This window comes from Ovis aries, chromosome 24, assembly GCF_016772045.2.
Source record: "Ovis aries strain OAR_USU_Benz2616 breed Rambouillet chromosome 24, ARS-UI_Ramb_v3.0, whole genome shotgun sequence".
NCBI classification, from domain to species: Eukaryota; Metazoa; Chordata; class Mammalia; order Artiodactyla; family Bovidae; genus Ovis; species Ovis aries.
In genome coordinates this window covers 41356985-41380807 of record NC_056077.1, presented here as the reverse complement: position 1 = coordinate 41380807, position 23823 = coordinate 41356985, and the positions used below count along the sequence as shown (strand labels likewise).

Below are 23823 nucleotides of genomic sequence, written 5' to 3'. Positions count from 1 at the left end.
GTCCCTGACTCACGGCCCCTCCATCCTCCACGCCACCAAGAGCAGCACAGCAAGCCCTCGTCACTCCACACAGCTCTGGCCTCCTCTACGCGCGCCTACACCCGCCAGGACCTGTGAGCACACTGGTCCACCTGGGGCCAGCAGGAGCCCCAGGGGCACCTCCAACCGAAGGCTAGTGCTCAGCGCCCTTAGAGGTCCCCTTTTTCCACAGTTCTGGGGGTCAGGACGGGGCTGACTACAGGGGCCACCATTCGACCCACCATGTGAGCCCCACAGCCACCATCAGCGGGTCAGCTGGGATGGAGGGTCCCCTCGGCAAGTGGAGGACCCCACAGAGACCAGCTGGCTCACCTCCTTCTCCAGCTCGAGGTCCACCAGCGTCTCCTGCAGCTTCTCCTGCCGCCCCAGCCTGCGCTGCAGCCCCTCCAGCTCCTCCCGCAGCAGGCCGTTGGTGTCCCGCGTCTCCCTGGCAGAGCCAGAAGCAGAGTCATTCAGACAGCCACACCCCCCAGGGACGAGTGCAGAGGCCCTGACCCCGGAAGGCTGCGTGCACATGTTACGTGTGCGTGTACACGTGTGTGCGTGTACACGTGTGTGCGTGTGCACGTGTGTGCGTGTGCGCGTGTGTGCACACAGGCACACATCCGCGGCCCCTCACCGCAGGCAGGCGTTCTCTTCCCGCAGCTGCCGCAGCTCCCTCTCCATCGTCGGCAGCCGCGCCAGCTCAGACCTCATGTTCTTCACGATCGCAGCGTCCTGCTCCTGCAGGGACAGCTTCTGCTCCAAATCCTGATGGAGGTGGGAGACAGAGAGGAGGGAGACGGTCACGGACGCCAAGCGCTCCCAGGCCCTCGATGGCTTCCAGGGCCACAGCCCCCACCAGTCACGTGCAGCGCTGCCCACAGGGCAGGAGCCTGGCACACACTTGGCATGAGGACGCATAGCAAAGCCTCTGTGGAGACACCCAGCCTTCCGCACGGCTCTGCCTGCTGACCCCGTGGAGGAGACCCCCAGCCTTCCATACGGCTCTGCCTGCTGACCCCGTGGTGGAGACCCCCAGCCTTCCGCACAGCTCTGCTCACTGTCCCTGTGGTGGAGACCCCCAGCCTTCTGCACAGCTCTGCTCACTGTCCCTGTGGTGGAGACCCCCAGCCTTCCGCATGGCTCTGCCTGCTGACCCCGTGGTGGAGAGACCCAGCCTTCCGCACAGCTCTGCTCACTGTCCCCGTGGTGGAGAGACCCAGCCTTCCACACGGCTCTGCTCACTGTCCCCGTGGTGGAGAGACCCACCCTTCCGCACGGCTCTGCTCGCTGTCCCCGTGGGGCAGCGTAACGACTGACTCCTTACACAACACGGCTCTCCTTTCCTGCATGGAGTCCCCAGGCTGCACGGGGAGCCAGCGAAACTCCAAGACAGGTCACAGAACAGGTTAAGAACATGGGCCCAGGACTAAACCAGGCAGCCGTTCAGCCAACACTAAGCGGCCAGCTCTGCGCCAGGTACTGGCCCAAGCAGTGAGAGCAGAGCAACCCGGAGGAGACAAGGTCTCTGCAGGAAGACAGACGTCAGCCAAGCAGCAGGTCAATACTGGGGAGCCGCCGAGGGCTGCGGGTGGGCAGACGGGGCAGGGGGACGCATCGGGCAGCATGAAGCCGTGCAGACCCTGGGGGGAGATGGACAGGCACCGCGGCTGCCGAGGACAGCACACGAAGGCCAGGCGAGAGCCCGGGAAGCCTGACCCTGACGGGGTGGTGCTGGGGGGCAGCGTGGGGCCAGCACATGCCGGAGGAGGGGGAGCAGCGGGAACGTGGCTCTGGGGGCAGCACATGGCGCCACAGGGAGCGGGTGTCCCCGGCTGCCCCTCCCGCGGTGAGGCAGCACGGCTGGAACCGCAGAGTCCGCCTGAGCAGGCCACGCCACCCGGGGCAGGCTGTTTCCCCCGAGTCCTGCTCGGCCATCACAGCAGTCCCGGTACCTGAAGCGCCACACAGTTACTCTACACTCTGTGTGCCTGATCCCGATCTTCACGCAAAGAGCGTGAGCTTCCTGGGAGCAGCGCACGCCTCTTACTTCCTGTCACACCCCAGCACCTGGCCTGGGGCACCAGGAGACGACCAGCAGTGTGAGCAGCTGCGCCAGACACAGGCAGCTAACTTCCCCGGATGCCAGTGAGCACGCCCCAGGGGTCACAGGGGGCTGAGCCAGCACCGTGAAGCCCACCAGACACGAGCCGCTCACCTTGATCCTCTGCTCCTGGTCTGCCCGCACTTCCTGGCTGGCCTGGAGCTCCTGAACCTTCTGGTTAGCTTCCTGCCATTTCCTATTGAGAGAAGAGTGAACACATGCAAACACAGGCAGGTGGTGAAGCCAGCAACTGCCCTCGCTCACAAAGCTCTCCAGCAGAGACGCGTGCACACTCACACACAAACGTGCACACATTCCCACACACTCCCTGCTGCAAGGAGGCCCCGGGGTCCAGGCCTCTGCGGCCTGAATCTCGGGGCAGGTGGTTAAGTCTAGACCACCTGCGAGCTCTCTTCCCAAGGTGCTCTTCTCTCCCCACAGTTCTCACAACAGAAGCTGCTGCCGGCCCAGGCACAGCCGAAGCCCAGGGCCCACTCAGGCCTGCACGTGCACGATCCACCAAGCGGCCAGACCGCCCAGACAGCACCTGGTAAGGCAGAGGCCGCCAGCTGCAGGAGAGCGTGTCTCCACCGCGCCTCCAGGCGAGCCTGGCCACACTGCCATGCCTTTGTGCAGAAGGTTCCCTCCCCCAAAACGTCCTTTCCCACCCACATCCCCCCAGCCCCAGGCATGTCCCACACAGCCTTCAAAACCCAGCTCAAACCTAATACCTTCTCTGGAAACTCCCGCCAACCAGGCACCCCGCAAAGAAGAGGGAAGAAAAGACTGTTCCCACTTCTTGCTCTTGGAACACGTGAAACAGAGCTCTGTTCGGCACTTGCTGTCCCGGCTTCAAGGTCTCAGGGCATCCCCCCAAGCCTGTGGACGGGGAGGGCAGCACATGCAGGGTGCTCGCGGGACCCCCGAGCTTCAGTGCACGTGACACTCGTGGGCACTGGGCGCTCAGGCCACGGAGGCCACACACAGGACAGCGAGCCTGGTTCTTGTGCCCAGATAACAAGTGGATGTCCAGCTCAGTGCCCGCCCCAGCAAGCTTCAGGCCGAAGGCATCCAGGAGGACAGATGGCCAGGCTCGCCTGGCACAGCGGGGAAAGACGCCTGCCCTGGAAGTCGGCAGCCCTGCCACCCCCCACTCACTGGTGCTGCAGGGCCAGCTGCTCCTTCAGCTCCTGCTTCTCAGACTCCAGGCGCTTCACCTGCATCTCCTGGTTCATCACGTCCCACTGCAGGTCCGAGAGCCTCCCCTTTAACGCGGTGATGGTCTGAAAGCGAAACGCAAGCCACTCACCCTCGTCTCCGGCACAGGCACGGAGGGGAGCCTCTCACACGGAGACTCAGGGGCCAACGCTCTCCCGAGAGCCAGCCCCCGTCCAGCCCGCTCCTGAGGGCCCGGACAGAGCCAGCTCCTCCTTCAGAGCCCGTGACCACCCCTCGAGCCAAGCCACGATGACAGACGGCCTCAGGCATGAGGACGCTGCTGGCCGCGACAGGCGCAACCGCACTGGGCGGCCCCGCACCTGCTCCATCGCCCCTCCCGCCGCATGCACGCAGCCCCGGTCCTCGGCAGCGCCGCACACCCCCCCCCCACACCTGCTCTCACTCTCAGCCCGGGTTCCTTCTCCAACTGCCCCATCCCAGCTCTGCAGGAGATGCCACCGGTGAAGCACCCAGGCGCCTGCCAAGAACACAGGAGCGGGGGCGGAGGCGGTCCTCAGGACGAACGGGAGCGCCCCGAGGACCGCAGAGCCTGACGCGTGCCCAGGCCAGACGTGGTCGCTGAGGAAGGCAGCGTCGGGCTGGCCCACGGCCCAGCCCTGGGACAGTGAGCCCACCAGGCAGACACGGGCACGGACCACAGCCTCCCCGGACAACCTTCCGGTGATGGAGCTCCACTGTGGCTGTCCCGAGGCAAGAGGCCACACCTCCAACAGGAGAGCCAGCCCGCAGGCGCACCACTCTAAGGTAACAAGGGAAACCTCACCCCGTCAGCCTGACGGCCAGTCGGCAACCTACAGGCTGGGGGCAAGAGGGCGGACCGGCGAACTCGGCACGTGAGCAACGTCTGCAGGGGCGCCGAGCAGGCACGGCGGCCACAGCAGGCCTCACCCGCCCAGCCAGGGCAGCGCAAGTGCACCCACGCGGCCCCCCACAGGCCCCGCAGAGGCTGACGGCAGGGCCAGGGGCTGGGGCCTGCCCTCCTAACATCCTGCGTGGATCCCTTTACTACAACAATCAATCTGGGACTCAACAAAGAATGAACGTACTGAATCTGTGTGACAATAAATATGCCCTTTGACAACTCTTCCCGAATTAGACAGACAGGCGTAGTGCTGAATGCTGCGATCAGACACCCGCCCCACGGAGGACAAAGCTGAGGGGAAGCCCAGCCATTGGCAAGATGACCGCAGAGCGCAAGCGTCTACACCAGGCACCGTGACAAGGAAACACAGGGGGCCGGCGGGGTGGGCGGGGGGTCTACAGCCCTGGATTCAGACCGGGGACGGGGCCGCTTCTCCAGGGGAGTGAGACGTGAGAGCAGCAGGCTCCGTCCCCACTCGCCACCGCCTGCGCCCTGCCAGGGCCCAGCGCCGCCCGCTCTGCAGCCTCTGCCCGTCACGAAGCCACGTGCAGGACACCCCGGCCCTGCCCCCGCCCCCGCCTGCAGGGGGCACAGGGAGGCGCACACTGGGGCAGGGGCGGGCTTGCCTCAAGGGCGTCACGGCGCCCCTCCGCCAGCATCCACATCAGAGGACAGGTGTAGGGACAACCGTAACAGGCTCTCCAGCGTGGCCAAGGCAGAATAAGCTGGAGCCCGCTCCCAAGATCTACCAAGCAGAGAAACCTACGCAGAGGCAGAGCACCAGTGACCCCAGGCCCCTCGGCAGCGTCTCCTCCGGTCCCTCACGGCACCTGTGACCTTGAGCGGCTCGTGGGAGGGGCAGGAAAGGCCGGCAGTCCCAGCTGTACCACCAGCAATGTTCGGGCCCTGGTTCTAAAATGCATCCAGCCTTCAGCTGGTGGAGACAGGACTCCAGTTCATCCATGTTCTGGCTCCACAGAGATTCTCAGATGCTAATAATCAAAGACATGGAAATCCAGAGGCAGCTACTTACATCTTCTGGGGAGGGGGGACAAGTATTTCCACCCGTAACAGGGGCGGCTACAGGGAAAGCAGAGCCCTCGGCAACATCCGCTGACAGAGCAGGGCAACAGGCAGCAAAGGCCAGGAGGAGGCCCGTGGCTGGCGGTCGTGTAACACTATCCCACAAACCCCTGGGCTCTGTCCAAATGGAGCCATTCCACAGAGACAAAACGGGGATGCGCGCGAAGCTATGCGCCCCAAGTGTATCTGTACCAAGATGTGTGTGTATAAAAAGAACCCCTGAAGGTGACTGAAAATGGATTAATCAACCACTAAAAATCATAATTACAAAGACTAAAAAAGCATTCACCCTATTAACTGAAAACCACAGAATGGAAAATTAGTATTTTTACTATGATCACACCTCTGCAAAAAATGCAGGCAGAACAGAACCAACCAGGGACACTAGTCTGCAGCCACAGCTGGGGCGGGACCGCTCCACTCTTCCCGAGAAGCGGCGCCTCCGCCGCGGCCCCTCACCTCCCCGGCCTCGGCCAGGCCGTCCTCCTTCTCCCGCAGCTTCCTGCCGGCCGCGTCCAGGCTCTGCTGGCACAGCTTGTGCCGCTCGAGCTGCTCCTTCATCTTCTCCTCCGCCTCTGCCTCCCGCTCCTGAAGCTGCCGAATGCGCGCCAGGAGCTCCTGGTTGCGGTCCATCTCGCGCTGCCAAGAAGGATGGGCCTGGTGAGGGGAGCCTACGCAGGCAGGCTCCAAGACCCAGAGCAGAGCCAAGCAGAGCTGAACCCAGGAGGCCGGTCGTCAAGTCCACAGCCGCCCCAGGGCTGGAGCCGGGACCCCTCCAAGGCGAGCGCACGCCCCGCAGCACACAGGCACGCCTCACAGCGGCCCCCCGGGACGGCACGTGGCACGCACCACCCCCGTCACTGACCGCTGCGCATGGGAGGGGATGGAGCACAGAGATCTCACTCAGACTCCACCCTGGGAAGAAGCTTCTGAGCCTGGAGCCCAGCAGCTTCCTGGTCACACACAGGCTACCGTCACGACCAGCCGGCTATCCCCAGAGAGCAGGGGGCCAGGCAGCAACAGGCGGCACGGGCAGGAGCCCGCAGACAGGAGCGCCTGACCCTGGGCCTCGGCTCCCACAAAGCCTCAGAGCCACCCTGCACTGGTTCCCGCCAGGCCATGTGGCTCGCCCCGAAAGGCAGATGCAGAACTCAGACTCCTCACTCTAACGATCCCCGGAGGTCCAAAGGTTCCAGTGTCGGCCAGAGCTTACCCTCAGCCCAAGAAGCTAAGGGGCCACACAGTGGGAGCCAGAGTCCCAGGGGCAAAGGCACCAAGTCCTGGTTACATGGAGCCTGATGCTCTGCCGACCTCTGACCTCAGAAAGCTAAGCTGCAGAAGCTCCCACCCAGACCACGACGGGAAGGCCCTGAAGCCAGGGGACCCGCCACGACGCAGGAGCCGGGGCTGCGGCTGCGCAGGACCCGACCAGCACATCACAGAGCGGACAGGGCACCTCTACCCTGGCTGCCAGTCCCAAGTGCACCCCCGACAGTCTAGGCAGGTCCCCAGACCTTGGAAATGCCACCAAGATTCAGGTAGAGCACTGGACCAGAAAGCCTCTGGCCCCGTGCTTTCCCTGAGGGTGGGTACTGGCGCCACGCTTGCACTTATTGCAAACCCCGGTGAAGTGCTGTTATCAAAGCAAAGAAAGCATGGAATTTATACACTGAGTAAAAAACCTGGCATCTCCTCTGGGTAACGGGGGAAGGGCGGGGTAGGGGGTAGGGGTGCCGGGGAAGCCAAGGCCAGCACAAGGCAGCCCCTGAGACCTGGTAACCAGGTGTGCAAGACCCAGCCTGGGCCTCAGACTCTTATGCAAGCTGGTGACTCTCCTGCCACCCTCAGGCCACCTGGCATTCCTGCCAGACCTGTATCCCAACTCTAGCAGAGAGGGCAACCAGGCGTCCAGCAGAGAGTGCCCACCAGCGTCTCCTCAGGCACACAAGGCTCGGCAGCCAGCCCTTCGTGTTGCCTTTGCTAGGGACCCAGGACACACCCGAGAGCCTACCTGCAGCCTCCAGTGGCCAGGAAGGCAGGGAGCACCTGGGCTCCAGCCAAGGGGCTCTTACTTCCCACGGTCAGGCAGGCCTAGAGCAGACCCGGCTGAACCCACCTCGTAGTTCCTGGCGCTGGTGCTGGCCGCCCGCTCCAGCTCCACGCGAGCCCTCTTGTGACTCAGCTCCATCTGCATCTTCTCCCGCTCCACCTGGATGAGGTGCGACTTAGACCGGATCTGCTCTGCTCGCTCCTCCAACTGACCAGGTCCATGCAAAGGAAAGACGGATCCTCAGCAGCTGTGCCTCACTCGAGCGAGGCGGGGGGCTCACCACTTCCTCATTGAGCCCCCACTCCCTGCAAGGCCCTCACTCAGCCCTGAGGAAGGAGGAGCACCAGGCCCCCAGGTGGGAGACGAGAGCCAGGAGCAGCAAGGGAAAGGGATAAAGGACCGAAGAGGGAAGTGTGTTTTCAGGTGGCCGTGTGCTGGCTTGTTCACTTTCTGTGCTGTTTAACAAACTGCCACCAATGCGGCAGCTTGGACACCCAGAAACTGGCTACCAGTTCCGCGGGTCAGACGGCCAGCCTCTCTGCCCAGGGAAAACGACGCACGGGCTGAGGCCCACACATCGGCAGCTGTGCTCTCCGTAACTCAGGAGCCTCCTCCTCTTTCCTGTGCGCTGGCAGACCCGAGCGGCTGTCGGCGCCCAGAGGCTGTCCACATTCCCAGCCACGAGGGCCTTTCCACCCCAAAGCCGACAAGAGAGAACCTCGCACGCGGGGAACCCTTTTCCTGCCTGCCTCTCTGACTTCTGTCTGATCTCTGGACCCAGATTTAAAACATTCAGCTGACTGGGTCAGGCCCACCCAGGCACCCTCCCACCTGAAGGTCAGCTGGTCGGAGCTATTCCGTCTCACTGCAGAACACCACGGCCTCAGCTCCTCCTCAGTGTTTGATTTGGTGGGAGAAGCTGCCGGGGCCTGGCAGTCTGGGGCCCATCGAAGCCTTCCTCTCACAGAGGTGAGTAAATAAGGGGGATGGAAGTGCTGAAGGGCCTCAGGAGACACAGCCAACAGCACCACAGAATCACCGACCGCCGGGGCCTTGTCTGCAGGCGGGCTAGAGCCCAGCCATTCTAAGATCGGCCTGCAGTCTAGCAACACAGCATCTCTGGGGTACCTAACAGAAACACAGACTCTTAGGCCGCGCCACCGATGCCAACTCAGGATCTTCCTTTTAAAGGCATCTTCAGGCGATTCACACGCACATTAAAGTTCAAGAAGCACGTATCTCATTCTAACCAGGGACATGTGGCCGTGTCTGGAGACACTGCCGATCATCCCCAGGAGGGGCGACAGTCTGCGTTTGCTCCCGGCACCTGGTGGGGAGAGGCCACGGATGCTGCCAAACATCCCACAAGGCAGAGGAAAGTCCTGTAAAACAAAAAGTTACCCCCCAAAGTGTCAGTCACGCCACAGGTGTGAAATCCCGTGTGGAGAGGAGACATCTTTTCCACCCTCCCCCAACTTCCTTTGGGAGCTAAAGCCCACCCTTTCTTTACCCCTGTGATGTATTCTCTCATTTCAACTCCCACCTGCTGACATTTGACAGTTCCTAACTCAACCCTCCATCACACTCAGTCATCTCGTCTCACTCTGAGTCTGAAGCTAAGGCCCAGCTTCTTCAGAGGATGGCGGGACCCCAGCCCCAGGTGTGAAGGTGCCACACAGGGGTCCCAGAGACACAGATCCATTGGCCACACCTTCCTGGAGCAGTGAAAGGAGAAGTATTTGAAGGAAAGGCCTATTTTTATGTTTAAGCCAACAGTGACACACAGCACAGAAACTGAACTTCACAGTGAAGCCGGGCCGGGGACTAGCAGACAAGACCCTGCTGTTTCCAGACTCCCAGACCTGCAGCTGCTCTGTCCCCTCACCTACCAGGCGGCCAGGAGAGAGAGGGACCGCCGACTGGCCTCCTGAGACAGGACAAGTCTGGGGTCAGGGTTCCAGGCAGGTCCTGCGCCTCACGGCTCTAATCAGCTCACTGTGGCTACAGCTCTCATTTACTGACCTCCCACCTGGGGAAGCCGTTCGGGTCACAGCTGAGTGGGAACTGGGACCTTGGAAATTCCAGACTCTAGTTCCAACAGGCCAAAAGTTCCCAGAGAGCTGCATCAACAAAGCTATAACACTGTTTTAAACCAAAGTTGCCAACTTCATATTTTGCCAGTGAGCAAAACCCAAGGGGGGGGAGAAAAAAAAGAACTACAATCTATTTCCACCACGATTTCAAAAAAGGTGTTTTAACACCAAAAACAAATATAAATGACCTAATTTCAGAATAAAGAACAGTCCATGCCAAAAAGGGGCACTGAGCAACTTAGCTCACCAACAAACACAGAGTAAGTAATTCAACTGTTCAGCCAGTGAACACGCACACACACACAGCCTCTGTCGTGCCACACCAGACATGGGCTCATCAGGGCTCCCAGAGCAACAGAAACTCCTGGCTCATCTGACACAGGGCCCCAGGGCAGTCACCGGCAAAAAGGCGGCAGCGGCACGGCCAGCATGGACCGGACAAGGGACTCAAGCAAAGAAACCAGGGACCGCCTGACGCGGCCCCTCCGGAGGGGCAGGGGCCGGGCCGAGGCTCGACACCACACTCCCTGCCTGTGTGGACCCCACGATCCCCGCCCCATCGAGCACTGACCCCACGGCGCACCAGAACCTAAAGTCCTTCAGGAGACCTGAGCCTTTAGAGACGTGCAGTGAGCACTGCCGAGCACTTGAAATAAAGTGAGATGAGACGATAATCAAAGCAAAAGTGTGAAGCTGACCCCATGGCAGACCGAAGCCAAGCTGTGCAAATGGCCTCCCCAGCCTGAGACCATCTCCTGCCCCGCCCTTCCTGCCCAGCTGACCAAGAACCTATCCTGACAACACAGCCTTCCTATGTGTTATACCATCAAGGAAGCCAGCAGCTGGCTGCACCATTCCAGCAGTCACAATCCCAGGCAGTTTAGGATTTTATTCCTCAATTAAATGAGCTGGCTTTCCAATCCTATCTCTAGTGTCTGTGAGCTCACAGTGGGAGTGCAATACTAAACACCAGGCCCACTCTGCGGTGCTGTTATCTCAGGCTTTTGAGTCAGGACATCTCAGGGCCAGACCATGACCTCTAGCTATCCTCCAAAATATGAATATCCATGTTGGAGATGCGGAAGCTGGCCAGCTGGCCTCCAGGCTGAGAAAACACTGACCTGCCTCAACTACCCAGAACCCGATCCAGTCCTACCTGAGGACAGGTGTCTTCCCAGAGGCCCCTGCCCCAGCACGCACCGCTCACCTGCATGCTCTGCTGGTACTGCATCTGCAGAGAGCCTTGGGCAGAGGTGGGGGGGACATCCAGTCCAGATCCTCCCTCCACTCGCTGAGAAATGAAATTGTTCAAAGACCTCAGGGTGGACAGGACGGTGGTGTTCTCCCCCAGGTCTTCCATGATTATTTCCCTCCTGGAAGAAAACAAGGGAAGGGTCACAGGGAGCCTTCTGATAGGCCATCACCACTGCCAGCTGCCGGGTCAGAGGGTACCTTTGGGCAGCCCCACTCCGCTAATGCTCTTTCAGAATCCTTAAAATATTCCGGCATCTGTAACCACATCCTTGGGAATTAACTAGGAGACTGTACCTCCAGTTTCTCAGAGAGGAAATGGAGGCATAAAAAGACAACATGCCACCAAGCTGCTGACCATCTGAGTGCTGACCAGGACAGACAGTGGCTCCCACCATGAGGTGTTCTGGAGCAGGCAACGGCAGCCCACTCCAGCGTTCTCGCCTGGAGAATCCCAGGGATGGGGGAGCCTGGTGGGCTGCCGCCTATGGGGTTGCACAGAGTCGGACACGACTGAAGTGACTTAGCATGAGGTGTTCAGCAGTCAGGTGGCACGCCTCCCACATAAGCACTGACAGAAAGCCTAGCTTCCAGGAACCAGAAACAAAGCACCCAACAGTGGCAGCAAGGACGACATCCACGGCAACGCCAATTACAGGCTGACCACGACGTCTCTACCGCTTTCAGCCAGGCACCACAGAGGAAGGCGCCCGCCGCTAGTAAGCACCAAGGCCGGTGGGGCCCGTCTCCTCATCTGAAAACTGAGGGCCCCACTTCTCAAGGCTGGGAGGATTGCAGGGCCCAAGAGAAGGCTCCAAACGCAGATGGCACAGCTATCGCCACACAGTTTAACTGTCACTCTGCTTGTAAGTTCACAGACGGCATCGCGACCCTCAGAACGAGCAGATGAATTAGGTCTTCTTGAATATCATCTTAGAGGTGAGGCTTCCAGAGTTACAGAACTGAGATGGGAACGTGGGTCTGTCTGGCTCTAAGGTCGACCATGCTCTACAGGCCAAGGTGTGAAGGCTGAGGACAAGCAGCAGCGAAGAACCTGCATCTCCACACCGGTGCTAATCCCAGCCTCGCCCCAGGCAGTCTACCAGTCAGAAAGAGTGGAAGTGTCCCAGCACACTCAACAGCCAACAGGTGTGAATTCCTCCAGGTGCACACCGTGTTCCTCCAAGGCAAGCAGCCAGCTCTCACCGATGACCCCAAAGTATCAGATGGAAAACACCTGGCCTCAACCTACTCCCCACCTCCAGAAAGGTGAAGAATCTTGGTTTGATTCTGAATGTCCCATTTAACAAGAACCTTGACCTTGTGCACTGGGACTCCCTGGTGGCTCAGTGGTAAAGAACACACCTGTCAGTGCAGCAGACCCGAATTTGATCCCTGGGTCAGGAAGGCCCCCCGGTGGAGGGAATCGCAGCCCACTCCAGTATTCTTGCGTGGGAAATCCCATGCACAGAGGAGCCTGGTGTCTAGTCCATGAAGTCGCAGTCAGGCATGACTTAGCAGCTGAACAACTGGCCTCGTGCACGCAGAGCCCATTTTCTGGAGGCTGTCCTCTCCACTCTTGTGCAACACAGCTGTTCTCTCTACCTCTCCTTCACCCACGGAAAATGAACTGCCAGAGAGGCCAGGGAGGGGCACTCGAGTGCTGTGAGCCTGACAGAGAGACACGGCCCACGTGGAGCCAGGCAGCAGCACTCTGCTCCAGAGGGCGAATCACTCCGTTTGACCGGGGCCATAACACTTTCCTGGAGTTGGTGATGGACAGGGAGACCTGGCGCGCTGCAGTCCATGGGTTGCAAAGAGTCAGACATGACTGAGCAACTGAACTGAACTAATACTTTTCATCCCGTGATGGGAAATTTAGCCAATATACCCTCTTCTCAAGACAGCAACCCCTGTAAGAGCTGACGCACCTCATAACAAGAATGAAAAGACCGCATGCATCTTCACCTGCCTGGAACCAAGCCACTCCGCAAGGCAAGGGAAAAGGCAGCAGCTCAAATCCATCCTCTGTACCCAGGAGACTCAGGTCTTCCAGAAGCCTCCCCTCTGGATGTCAGCTGCTCTGGATGAAACCCCGAGCTGGAGTGCAGAGCACCCTGACTCTCTAGTGCCCTCCACGTCCTGAGGGAACCTACAGACACAAGGGCCCTCACCACGCGCAGCACCACTTCACAGCGCCCCGGGCATTTTCGCGGGTCTGCCCAGGTCACCGCTCCTCCGCCTGCTTTCTCCCAACTTACAGAGAGGAAATCCAAGCGCCCGCCCCACCACCCGCCAGGAGCGCGACTCTGGGCAAGGCGCTTCCCATCCTCCCGCCGGGGTCCCCAGGTGGGGAATGAAGCAGGGGCACCCCACGCTGGCCGCTCGGGCGCAGGGGTGCAGGCGACGGTGCGGTCCACGCGCGAGGAACCGAGGAAGAGCCCCTCTGTCTGCACCGCGCCGCCCCGGGCCGGTGAGACGAGGGCGCCTCGCCGAAGCCCCTCTCCGCCCCGGCCGCTCCGGCTCCTCTCGGGCAGGAAGTCCTGGGGGGCCCCGCACTGGACGCCCAGGCTCAGAGGACAGAGCACGGAGCGCAGAGGCGGGCCCAGCGGACAGTGGGTGCGCCGGCAGAAGCCCGGCGGCCCGCGCCTCAGAGAAGGAAGCGGGAACGCCGGGGGCGCCGGCTCACAGCCCCCGGGGAGGCCCGGCGGGCGGCCCCCGCCTCCTCCCTGCCCGACCCCCGCCGGCTCTGCGGGGCGCCCGCCCGGGACCCCGGCCGGTCACCTCAGCGCCTCAGCCCCCTGCAGCCGTCGCCGCCGCGGCTCGGATCTCCCTCTATCACGCCCGAGCCCGCGCATCGCGAGACGTGCGCTTGCGCTCTCGCGAGACCTGGGCGGGACTGGCCGTGACGCTCCGGGCCGGCGCCCTGACGGAGGCCGGGGGCCCAGTCTCCGTCCCGCGCCCGGGATGCCGCGGCTCGGAGAACGCTCGGAACCAAAGGCCGGCCCGCGGGACTACCTCGGTGCCCCTGTGCGCCGCAGGCCAGGCTTCCACTGGACGGCCGTCTCGCAGTCTTGTGTGGAAGAGCACCGCCCAACGGTGGCCTCCTGGGGCCAAACTTTCCTGCAGTCCTGACTAGTCTGCAGCTTTTGCCCCTACGGTGTTTGCTTGAATGAATGAATGCGTTTTTACTTTTCTCTGGGAAAAAAAAGAAAAGAAAAACAGGAAATACTATGCTGCTACTAAGCTATCCTCCTAGCGCCCTGAGAGCTGTTGGGGTGCGGAGCCGTCGTCTGGGTCCCATTCTCTAGGGAGCAAGGGCGGAGCGCGGTCAGCTCACAGCCAGCAGGTCCTTCCTGGAATCTCTGCAGCCTGCATCTACTAACGGGTCTCTCAAGTCCCTTCTTCCTCCTCCACAAACCTGGCGAAGCGCCGGAGGATCTGCACCGAATTTCCAGAGACTAAAACCGTGAATTTGTGTCGCCAGAAGGAAAAAGGATGCGGAAGCAAAGAATGTGGTGCCGGAGGTAGGACACGGGGCAGTGAAAAGATGAAAAAAATTTGAAAAGACCGGCCTGCAGACTACTTCGGGGATCTGGACTACCCTAAGACCCCATTTCTTACCCCAGCTATCCTTGGGATGTGTGAACTAAAAATGCTGCCTGCCGTATCAGTAAATAATGTTGCAGCCACCAGCCACTCATAATTACGAGCTCAGGGTGAAAACAGATCAGTTGCTCAGTCATGTCTCACTGTGACCCCACAGGCTGCAGTCAGCCACCTTCCTCTGTCCATGGGATTCTCCAGGCAAGAATATTGGAGTGAGTAGCCGTCCCCTTCTCCAGGGAATCTTCCCAACTCAGGGATTGAACGTGGGTCTCCTGCATTGCAGGCAGATTCTTTATGGTCTGAGCCACCAGGGAAGCCCCAAAATGTAATGCCGGCCACCAAATCATCACTCTCTGCAGCCGCTGCCACCCCACACCACCCCACCTCCAACCCCAACAGTGCGCCCTGGAGACTCAGGGTGAGAAAGCACAGGACACCGGGCCCAGGTAGCTGAGGTCGCGTCAAAGGAACACTTTTAATGAGCCTAAGACTCCTGCATCCTTCCACACACAGGAAAGCACTGAATTCTTGGAGACATCTAGTTTTTTGTTTATTAACCAGAAATCTTTTGATGTTTCAAGTACCTGGTCTTTGTTCCAAAAATTCCTATATACTCCAGCTCCTCCTCTACCTCTTTGGGGCAGTCCCTCAGAGTTACCTGAGATACTGTGTCCCAGGTTTAAGTCCCCAGTTTTATCTGCCAAATAAAAACAACTCCCAGCTTTTTAGGTTGCACATTTGTTTTCAATAGGCAAGATTTAATCATGATAACAGTCAATATACTCAAGGGATGACCACTCCTCCAGAAAATGGTTTCAAAGAAATCAATTTTTTTTTAAGTATGGAAATCCTGGAAGAGAGTAAAAGGAAGTAGACACCATGTGTCTTACTGTGGTTATTACCTTTAAGTCTCTGGAGCCTGGCGTGTTATAGAAACATTCCCAGTTTCACACTACCTGCCCCCCATCCATAATTCATAGCAAGTGTCTTCCCTAAGGAGCTCTCACTGCTTGAAGTATTTCCGGATCATTCACCGCAGAGATGGAAACAAATCCCCAGACTGCAGCTTCAGATTTTTCCACATTACACTGTATATCCAAAAGAACACCTGGAAACCTGGGGATGGTTTTGCGGCGATGGTGGAAGCCAGTTCCTCTGTAACGTACTAACCGTGGTGAGAAAATTCCGTAAATGTGTCTGTTTCTCGGCCTCAGTGTTTTTATGCATCCCAGTCTTCATCCTTTTGTCTTTTTCTCACGGTTAACTCTTCTTCACAAATCGTATTACAGCGATCGTGTTTTTTAATCACATATAGTCATATATCGTGAACAGTGACTAGAGTTTTGTCTTAAAAACAGGTCCCCCATGTGCTCTGCATGCTGCATCCTAGATCCAGCTCGGATCTCCCCAGCCACGCTTCAGGACAGAGCTCAAGCTGCATCTGCAGTGAAGAGCCAGAACAGGCGCTCAGGCCTTCACAGACAGGCAGGCTTCCCCCGGTACTGTGTGGCCAGGAGGTACACCTCTGACGACTCTTTCCTGCTGGCCTCGGGCTTTACAGTCCTTATGTTCTGAAATTCCTCAGTCAGTCTCTTCCGCAACCGATGACTCTGACTTCCAGCCCAGGTTTTACAGAGGAAAGTCCCCCTGGGGTGCAGGACCTCTGGAACCATGTCCAGAAGGGACAAGCACAAGCTAATGAGCCTGTCGTGGTCGAGGCTGCGGATCCCCGTGGCGTTGGGTGCCATGTCACTCAGGATCACATCTGCTCTCCCACCAGGAAGCAGCTCTTGGATTTTCCGGAAGGTTCTAGGGTCAGTCACATCAGCAGGGCACAGAAACGTTGCTCCTTCCAGAGGGAATATGTGGAGAAGATCTACCCCAAGCACAAAGCCAACAGGAGCACTGGGGTCTAAGGAAGAAATGGTGGAGGTACTTACTCACTGACACCGCAAAAGCATCCCACAAAAAGTAAATGGAACAAAATAACAAAACAGAGATAAAGGGGACTTTCTCTAGCGGGCCGATGAGTGAGTGCTTCAAATGTAGGGGGCACAGATTCGATCCCTAGGTGGGGGATAAGATCCTGCGTGGCACAGACTAAACGAAAAAAATATATCTGTATCTATATATATATATGTAAAAGTCAGGACCGAGAAAAATAACTAATGTGCAAAAATGGGGACACAGGGTTTTCCTCCTAGAAAAACATGTGGCAGGCGGGGAGTGGTGGTCTTCCCTCTACATCTGAGGAAACTGAGGCTGGGAGAGGCCACCTGACTGTCCCAGGGGACAGGCAGACCTGGGGCCACACCCTGGCCTTGATGCTCCACCTCTCACTCCATTTCACTCTCCAAGCCATGCTCTCCGTTAAAAGGGTTCTTAACTCTGAGGAGTCTTTTTGATACACTGAAACAGAGAAGGACACATTATTATACAAAGTGCCTCCAGATTAAACCAACAAATCCATTCTGCAGTTTACTCCAGTTTCCTTCAACGTAGAAACTATTAGGAACAAGCCAAGAAACAGGGAAAGTGGACAGATGCTACATAGGTAAAAAAGTGATACCCGGCCCAAGTCTGAGTGGCACCAGCTGTGAAATACAAAGATGTCAGTTTCACTTCATCTGAAAGGGGATCTCCTGCCCACGAGGCCGCTGCCCTGGCCTCCACCTCCCGAAGCCCCTCCCAGCGCCACTTACACACCAGGGTGGATCCACAAAGGAACCGGCACAGACTCAGAGCTCGCTCAGCTTAGTAAAGAGGCTGCCCTGCGGGTGAGGGGCAGGTATTTGATCTTTATCTAAAGATGAGAAGTCCAGCTATTCTGCAGGGCGCCTCATTTTTCAAAGGCGAAAACTCTGCTTTCAGCCCTAGAGAGTGGGACAGCTCTCCTCCCACTTTACACACCTGTGCTTGGTCCTTTAACGTCCCATGTACTGTAGCCCCAGGAAGGGCCCTCTAAAAGCAAATGGCTTTGGTTGCATTTTTGCAACTTCTTTTGGGAGTAAAAGGGCCATTTTACTTACACAGTCTCTGCTTCTCCCACCTCTTCCTACAGGTTAAACTTAGCTGTTTTCCTGCTTTTCCTGAAGAGCAATTAGGGGGACAGGAACCTCTAACATCAGTCGTTAGGAAGTCTGTGGATAGACTCAGTGGTGGGAAAGGGAACTGAAGTTTTTGACAGATTCCTTCACTTGAACAATAAACATTTACTGAGCTTGTAAGAAATGTTTTTAAACTGTTCTAAACCCCCTTGTATGAAAAGGCAAAATGATAGGATACCAAAGAGGAACTCCCCAGGTCATTAGGTGCCCAAAATGCTACTGGAGATCAGTGGAGAAATAATGAAAAGAAAGAATGAAGGGATGGAGCCAAAGCAAAAACAATACCCAGTTGTGGATGTGACTGGTGATAGAAGCAAGATCCGATGCTGTAAAGAGCAATATTGCATAGGAACCTGGAATGTCAGGTCCATGAATCAAGGCAAATTGGAAGTGGTCAAACGAGATGGCAAGGGTGAACGTCGACATTCTAGGAATCAGCGAACTAAAATGGACTGGAATGGGTGAATTTAACTCAGAAGACCATTATATCTACTACTGAGGGCAGGAATCCCTCAGAAGAAATGGCGTAGCCTTCATGGTCAACAGAAGAGTCCGAAATGCAGTACTTGGATGCAATCTCAAAAACAACAGAATGATCTCTGTTCATCTCCAAGGCAAACCATTCAATATCACAGTTGTCCAAGTCTATGCCCCAACCAGCAACACTGAAGAAGCTGAAGTTGAACGGTTCTATGAAGACCTACAAGACCTTTTAGAACTAACACCCCCAAAAAATGTCCTTTTCATTATATGGGACTGGAATGCAAAAGTAGGAAGTCAAGAAACACCTGGAGTAACAGGCAAATTTGGCTTTGGAACACGGAATGAAGCAGGACAAAGGCTAATAAAGTTTTGTCGAGAAAACGCACTGGTCATAGCAAACACCCTCTTCCAACAACACAGACTCTACATGTGGACATCACCAGATGGTCAACACTGAAATCAGACTGATTATATTCTTTGCAGCCAAAGATGGAGAAGCTCTATACAGTCAACAAAAACAAGACCAGGAGCTGACTGTGGCTCAGATCATGAACTCCTTATTACCAAATTCAGACGCAAATTGAAGAAAATAGGGAAAACCACTAGACCATTCAGGTATGACCTCAATCAAATCCCTTATGATTATATAGTGGAAGTGAGAAATAGATTTAAGGGCCTAGATCTGATAGATAGAGTGCCTGATGAACTATGGACAGAGGTTTGTGACACTGTACAGGAGACAGGGATCAAGACCATCCCCATGGAAAAGAAATGCAAAAAAGCAAAATGGCTGTCTGGGGAGGCCTTACAAATAGCTGTGAAAAGAAGAGAGGTGAAAAACCAAGGAGAAAAGGAAAGATATAAGCATCTGAATGCAGAGTTCCAAAGAATAGCAAGGAAAGATAAGAAAGCCTTCTTCAGCGATCAATGCAAAGAAATAGAGGAAAACAACAGAATGGGAAAGACTAGAGATCTCTTCAAGAAAATTAGAGATACCAAGGGAACATTTCATGCAAAGATGGGCTCGATAAAGGACAGAAATGGTATGGACCTAACAGAAGCAGAAGATATGAAGAAGAGGTGGCAAGAATACACGGAAGGACTGTACAAAAAAGATCTTCACGACCCAGATAATCATGATGATGTGATCACTAATCTAGAGCCAGACATCCTGGAATGTGAACTCAAGTGGGCCTTAGAAAGCATCACTACAAACAAAGCCAGTGGAGGTGATGGAATTCCAGTTGAGCTGTTTCAAATCCTGAAAGATGATGCTGTGAAAGTGCTGTATTCAATATGCCAGCAAATTTGGAAAACTCAGCAGTGGCCACAGGACTGGAAAAGGTCAGTTTTCATTCCAATCCCAAAGAAAGGCAATGCCAAAGAATGCTCAAACTACCGCACAATTGCACTCATCTCACATGCTAGTAAAGTAATGCTCAAAATTCTCCAAGCCAGGCTTCAGCAATATGTGAACCGTGAACTTCCTGATATTCAAGCTGGTTTTACAAAAGGCAGAGGAACCAGAGATCAAATTGCCAACATCCGCTGGATCATGGAAAAAGCAAGAGAGTTCCAGAAAAACATCTATTTCTGCTTTATTGACTATGCCAAAGCCTTTGACTGTGTGGATCACAATCAACTGTGGAAAATTCTGAAAGAGATGGGAATACCAGAGCACCTAACCTGCCTCTTGAGAAATCTGTATGCAGGTCAGGAAACAAGTTAGAACTGGACATGGAACAACAGACTGGTTCCAAATAGGAAAAGGAGTACGTCAAGGCTGTATATTGTCACCCTGCTTATTTAACTTATATGCAGAGGACATCATGAGAAACGCTGGACTGGAAGAAGCACAAGCTGGAATCAAGATTGCCGGGAGAAATATCAATAACCTCAGATATGCAGATGACCCCACCCTTATGGCAGAAAGTGAAGAGGAACTAAAAAGCCTCTTGATGAAAGTGAAAGAAGAGAGCAAAAAAGTTGGCTTAAAGCTCAACATTCAGAAAACAAAGATCATGGCATCTGGTCCCATCACTTCATGGGAAACGGATGGAGAAACAGTGGAAACAGTGTCAGACTTTATTTGGGGGGACTCCAAAATCACTACAGATTGTGATTGCAGCCATGAAATTAAAAGACGCTTACTCCTTAGAAGAAAAGTTATGACCAACCTAGATAGCATATTCAAAAGCAGAGACATTACTTTGCCGACTAAGGTCCGTCTAGTCAAGGCTTTGGTTTTCCTGTGGTCATGTATGGATGTGAGAGTTGGACTGTGAAGAAGACTGAGCACCGAAGAATTGATGCTTTTGAACTGTGGAGTTGGAGAAGACTCTTGAGAGTCCCTTGGACTGCAAGGAGATCCAACCAGTCCATTCTGAAGGAGATCAGCCCTGGGATTTCTTTGGAAGGAATGATGCTAAAGCTGAAACTCCAGTACTTTGGCCACCTGATGCAAAGAGCTGACTCATTGGAAAAGACCCTGATGCTGGGAGGGATTGGGGGCAGGAGGAGAAGGGGACGACCGAGGATGAGATGGCTGGATGGCATCACAGACTCGATGGACGTGAGTCTGAGTGAACTCCAGGAGATGGTAATGGACAGGGAGGCCTGGCGTGCTGCGATTCGTGGGGTCGCAAAGAGTCGGACACAACTGAGCGATCGGACTGAACTGAACTGAAACCCCCTTGAGGCATCCTACCCAGATTAAAGAGACTGATGACAAAACCCAGGGGGTGGCATGCCTGGTTCAGCAGGTCACTAAAACTCCTGTAGATCTCAATTTTCTCATCAGGAAGATGGGCACACACACCCATTCTAAGGTGTATGGGAGAGATTTCTGTGACCTGCCAATACAGGTGGTCTCCTCAGAAGTTACAGTAGGAAATGCAAGTGGTAAGGATTGTTACCTTAGCACCGCTCACCTACAAAAGACTCAAAGGCAATCTTCATGCCCATGATGAGGAAACTGGCTAAATACCAACAGTATAACCATTATCTGGGATAGTATGCAGCTGTTTAAATGGATAGTGTCATTTTCTACTTTGTATGGGTAGTCAGTTGATCTATCAGTCAGAGGCAACTTTTTTATATATATGATCTTAGTTAAAACCCCCAAATATTATAAGAGATAAGCACTAAGTCTCTCAAGTTGGGCCAAAGTGGAGCGTCCAGAGCCACGAGGGCTGCCTGGGCAGCCCCAGGAGCAACTCCAGGAAACCCCAGGCTGATTCCGTTGTCCTGCCAAGGGAGGATGTCAAGGGAGGAAATCGCAGAGCGCTTTCTCTGCTGAGGAAAGAAACCTGACTTACAGACGGCCGTCTGAGCTCATTGCTGAGGCCAGGCATCAGCAGCAGAGGCCAAGGACGCCCACCACGTCTGCCTACGCGCTTCTGCGCTGTGGTCGCAGGTGACCTTCACCTTCCTTCCCCCTTCCTACCTCCCTCTTTCATTCTGAACATGCCAGTGTTTGGTTTGTGTCATTCCTACTAAACCAGCACGCAGAAGCACCTGCTTTCTCAAAGCAGCCTGGCTGCCCCGTGTGCCCTGAAGAGGGCGGCCGGCCTGCGTCTCAACCACAGTGGTCGGAAGGCCCCGAGACAATGCGGAGGCCCCACCTGTGCCCGCAGCGTTGACTCTCTGCACGGCCACCTGGCTCCACGCGCCAGGAGCAGCCCCACAGTCTAACACCCGGAGGCCGGGCCGTAGGATCTGGTGCCTCTCATTCATTTCCAGGAGCTTGAAGGCACTTCGACATCGGTAACTTTCCACCTTCGCAGCCTTCACAAACGGGTCCCTCAAATGCCGCGTCAGCCACAGGTGCTCAGCGCCAGTCCGGCTCTTGTAGCGACTCCCAGCGGCGGGGAACCTTTGACGCTGAAGGGAAGCCCACACCAGTTTCAAGGACCTGGTGAGGAAAAGGGAGCAAGCAGGTTGGCATCACATAGGCCAGTGGGGCCCCAGGCTCAACCCGCACATTTTTAGAGCTGGGTCACTACGGCCCAAGCAGGAGAGGCGACTTGACAAGGCTACCGCCGCAAAGGTGTTACGGGCTGAACCACATCCCCCGAGTCTGCAGGTGTGCTCAGTCATCCGACTCCGAGACCCCGTGGACCACAGCCCGCCAGGCTCCTCTGTCCACGGAATTCTCCAGGCAGGAACACTGGAGTGGGTTGCCATTTCCTTCTCCAGGGGCTCTTCCCAACCCAGAGATCCAACCCTGTCTCATATCTCCAGCATTGGCAGGTGGACTCTGTACCACCAGCACCACATAGGAAGCCCAAAGTCTACATGGTAAACTCCTAACCCCCAGTACCTCAAGATGTGACTGGTCTTTAATGAGGTAATTAAGGTAAAGTCCTGTGTGTGTGTGCTAAGACACCTTAGTCGTGTCTAACTCTCTGCAGCCCTGTGGACTGTAGCCTGTCAGGCTCTTCTGTCCATGGGAATCTCCAGGCAGGAGTCCTGGAGTGTGTTGCCATTTCCTTCTCCAGGGGATCTTCCCGACCCAGGGATTGGACTCTCATTTCTTATGTCTCCTGCACTGGCAGGCAGGTTCTTTAACCACTACCTTAAAGGGTAAATGGGTGGGCTCTATCCAATACTGGTGTCCTTATAAGAAGCAATCAAGACGCAGACACACACAGGACAAAGACCACGGGAAGACACAGGGAGAAGACGGCCGTCTGTAAGTCAAGGAGAGGCTTCAGAGACTAATCCTGCTGACAACTTGATTTCCATTTTCCAGACTGCAGACACTGAGCCAGTAAATGTCTGCTCTCTCAGCCGCCCATCCTGGGGTGCTTGGTTACAGGAGCCTGAGCAAACTAATCCAGCAGGCCTCTCCTCTGTGGTCAGAGATGCTTTTCTCTCCTGAAGTTTTCTTCAGAAGACAATCTCAGAGAGTAATGCTAGTTGCTTTGTGTCAACCAAAGTTTTCCCAATACTGGTTGAAAATATTGATAACCTTCATGAAAGGAACATTCCTTCTCACAGGATACAAATTTTCATTGGGCTCTAAGAAATTTAAACACACACACACACGCGAGGACAGGTCCTTTGCCTTACTTACCTCCACCGCTTTGGCAGGCAGCACAGGCTCTGACCAACCTGTCACATTTCTTGATAAAATTGAACTTACCCCGTGTATTAAATTAGAAGGGCCGTTTTCAAGCCTCTTTGGAAAGTGGGGCTTTTATAGACTGCCATGGGTTATCTATGGGTTATCTCTTTAACTCTCAGAACAACCCTACAAAGTATCTACATTCTTTTCTTCTGACAAAAAGAAAACAAAAAACTATTATTAGTCCCATGGCTCCCAGGCAAAAACATGTTGACAAAGATCTGGAGACAATACTCTTGAACTGCTGCCTTCAAAAGGCGAAAGGCGTCTCTAGAAAGAGGGCGCAGCGGTCCCGGGCGCCGAGGACTGCAGCGGGCAGCGGGCCCGGGTCCAGCCGATGCGGGCAGCTGACCGCCGGGGCCCCCACGACCAGCGGCCGGCCACACGGGGCTCTGGCTTGCGAGACACAGGCTTCAGGCCTGCGGTGCTCCGCGGGCGACACGCACCTCCAGCAGCAGCGCGCCCCCTCTCCCCACCGGCCTCGGCAGCCCTCCGCCCGCCGCCGCTCCTCGGAGCCTTGGCCGGTCCGCTCTCGGCAGGCCTCCGCTCGTCACGTCGCGGGGGCCGCCCGCCCCCTTTCCGGGCCAGGACCAGCCCCTTTCGGACCCGAAAACCGGGGCCGCCGTCTGGCCACTCCGCCTCCCGCACACATGCAGCAGGTGCTCCAGCAATCCCCACTGAGCGCCAGCCGCCGCGCGCACCGCCCTCCCACCTCAGCCGCCTCCCCGCTCACCCCGCCATGGACACGGAACCGCTCCGCCAGCCGCCACCGGAAGCGCTGGCCTCACTTCCG

At 56.2% G+C, this 23823-nt stretch overlaps 2 protein-coding genes across 11 annotated transcripts in view; both read right to left on the bottom strand.

Moving 5' to 3' along the window:
• The window catches only part of MAD1L1 (mitotic arrest deficient 1 like 1), a 293088-nt gene extending 269524 nt beyond the window's left edge, over positions 1-23564 (bottom strand). For 7 of the 10 annotated variants that reach the window (XR_006058001.1, XM_042240604.2, XM_042240607.2 and 4 more), the window contains exons 1-8: positions 13488-13543; positions 10660-10825; positions 7426-7566; positions 5769-5948; positions 3284-3408; positions 2240-2321; positions 659-789; positions 352-466 (exon numbers count right to left, since the gene is read on the bottom strand). Coding sequence is in view for 9 of the 10 variants with exons in the window: in XM_042240604.2 (XP_042096538.1) it covers positions 352-466; positions 659-789; positions 2240-2321; positions 3284-3408; positions 5769-5948; positions 7426-7566; positions 10660-10812 (927 nt within the window). In the remaining variant the exon portion in view is untranslated. The other 3 variants (XM_042240605.2, XM_060406090.1, XM_027961246.3) reach the window with 3 other exon arrangements.
• Positions 15035-23810, bottom strand: MRM2 (mitochondrial rRNA methyltransferase 2). The gene is made up of 3 exons (XM_027961897.3): positions 23764-23810; positions 21526-21815; positions 15035-16224 (listed from the first exon to the last, which is right to left on the bottom strand). The coding sequence occupies exons 1-3, from the start codon at positions 23769-23771 to the stop codon at positions 15788-15790; spliced, it is 735 nt and encodes a 244-aa protein (XP_027817698.1). The 5' UTR covers positions 23772-23810; the 3' UTR covers positions 15035-15787.
• Positions 23811-23823: the final 13 nt, after the last annotated feature.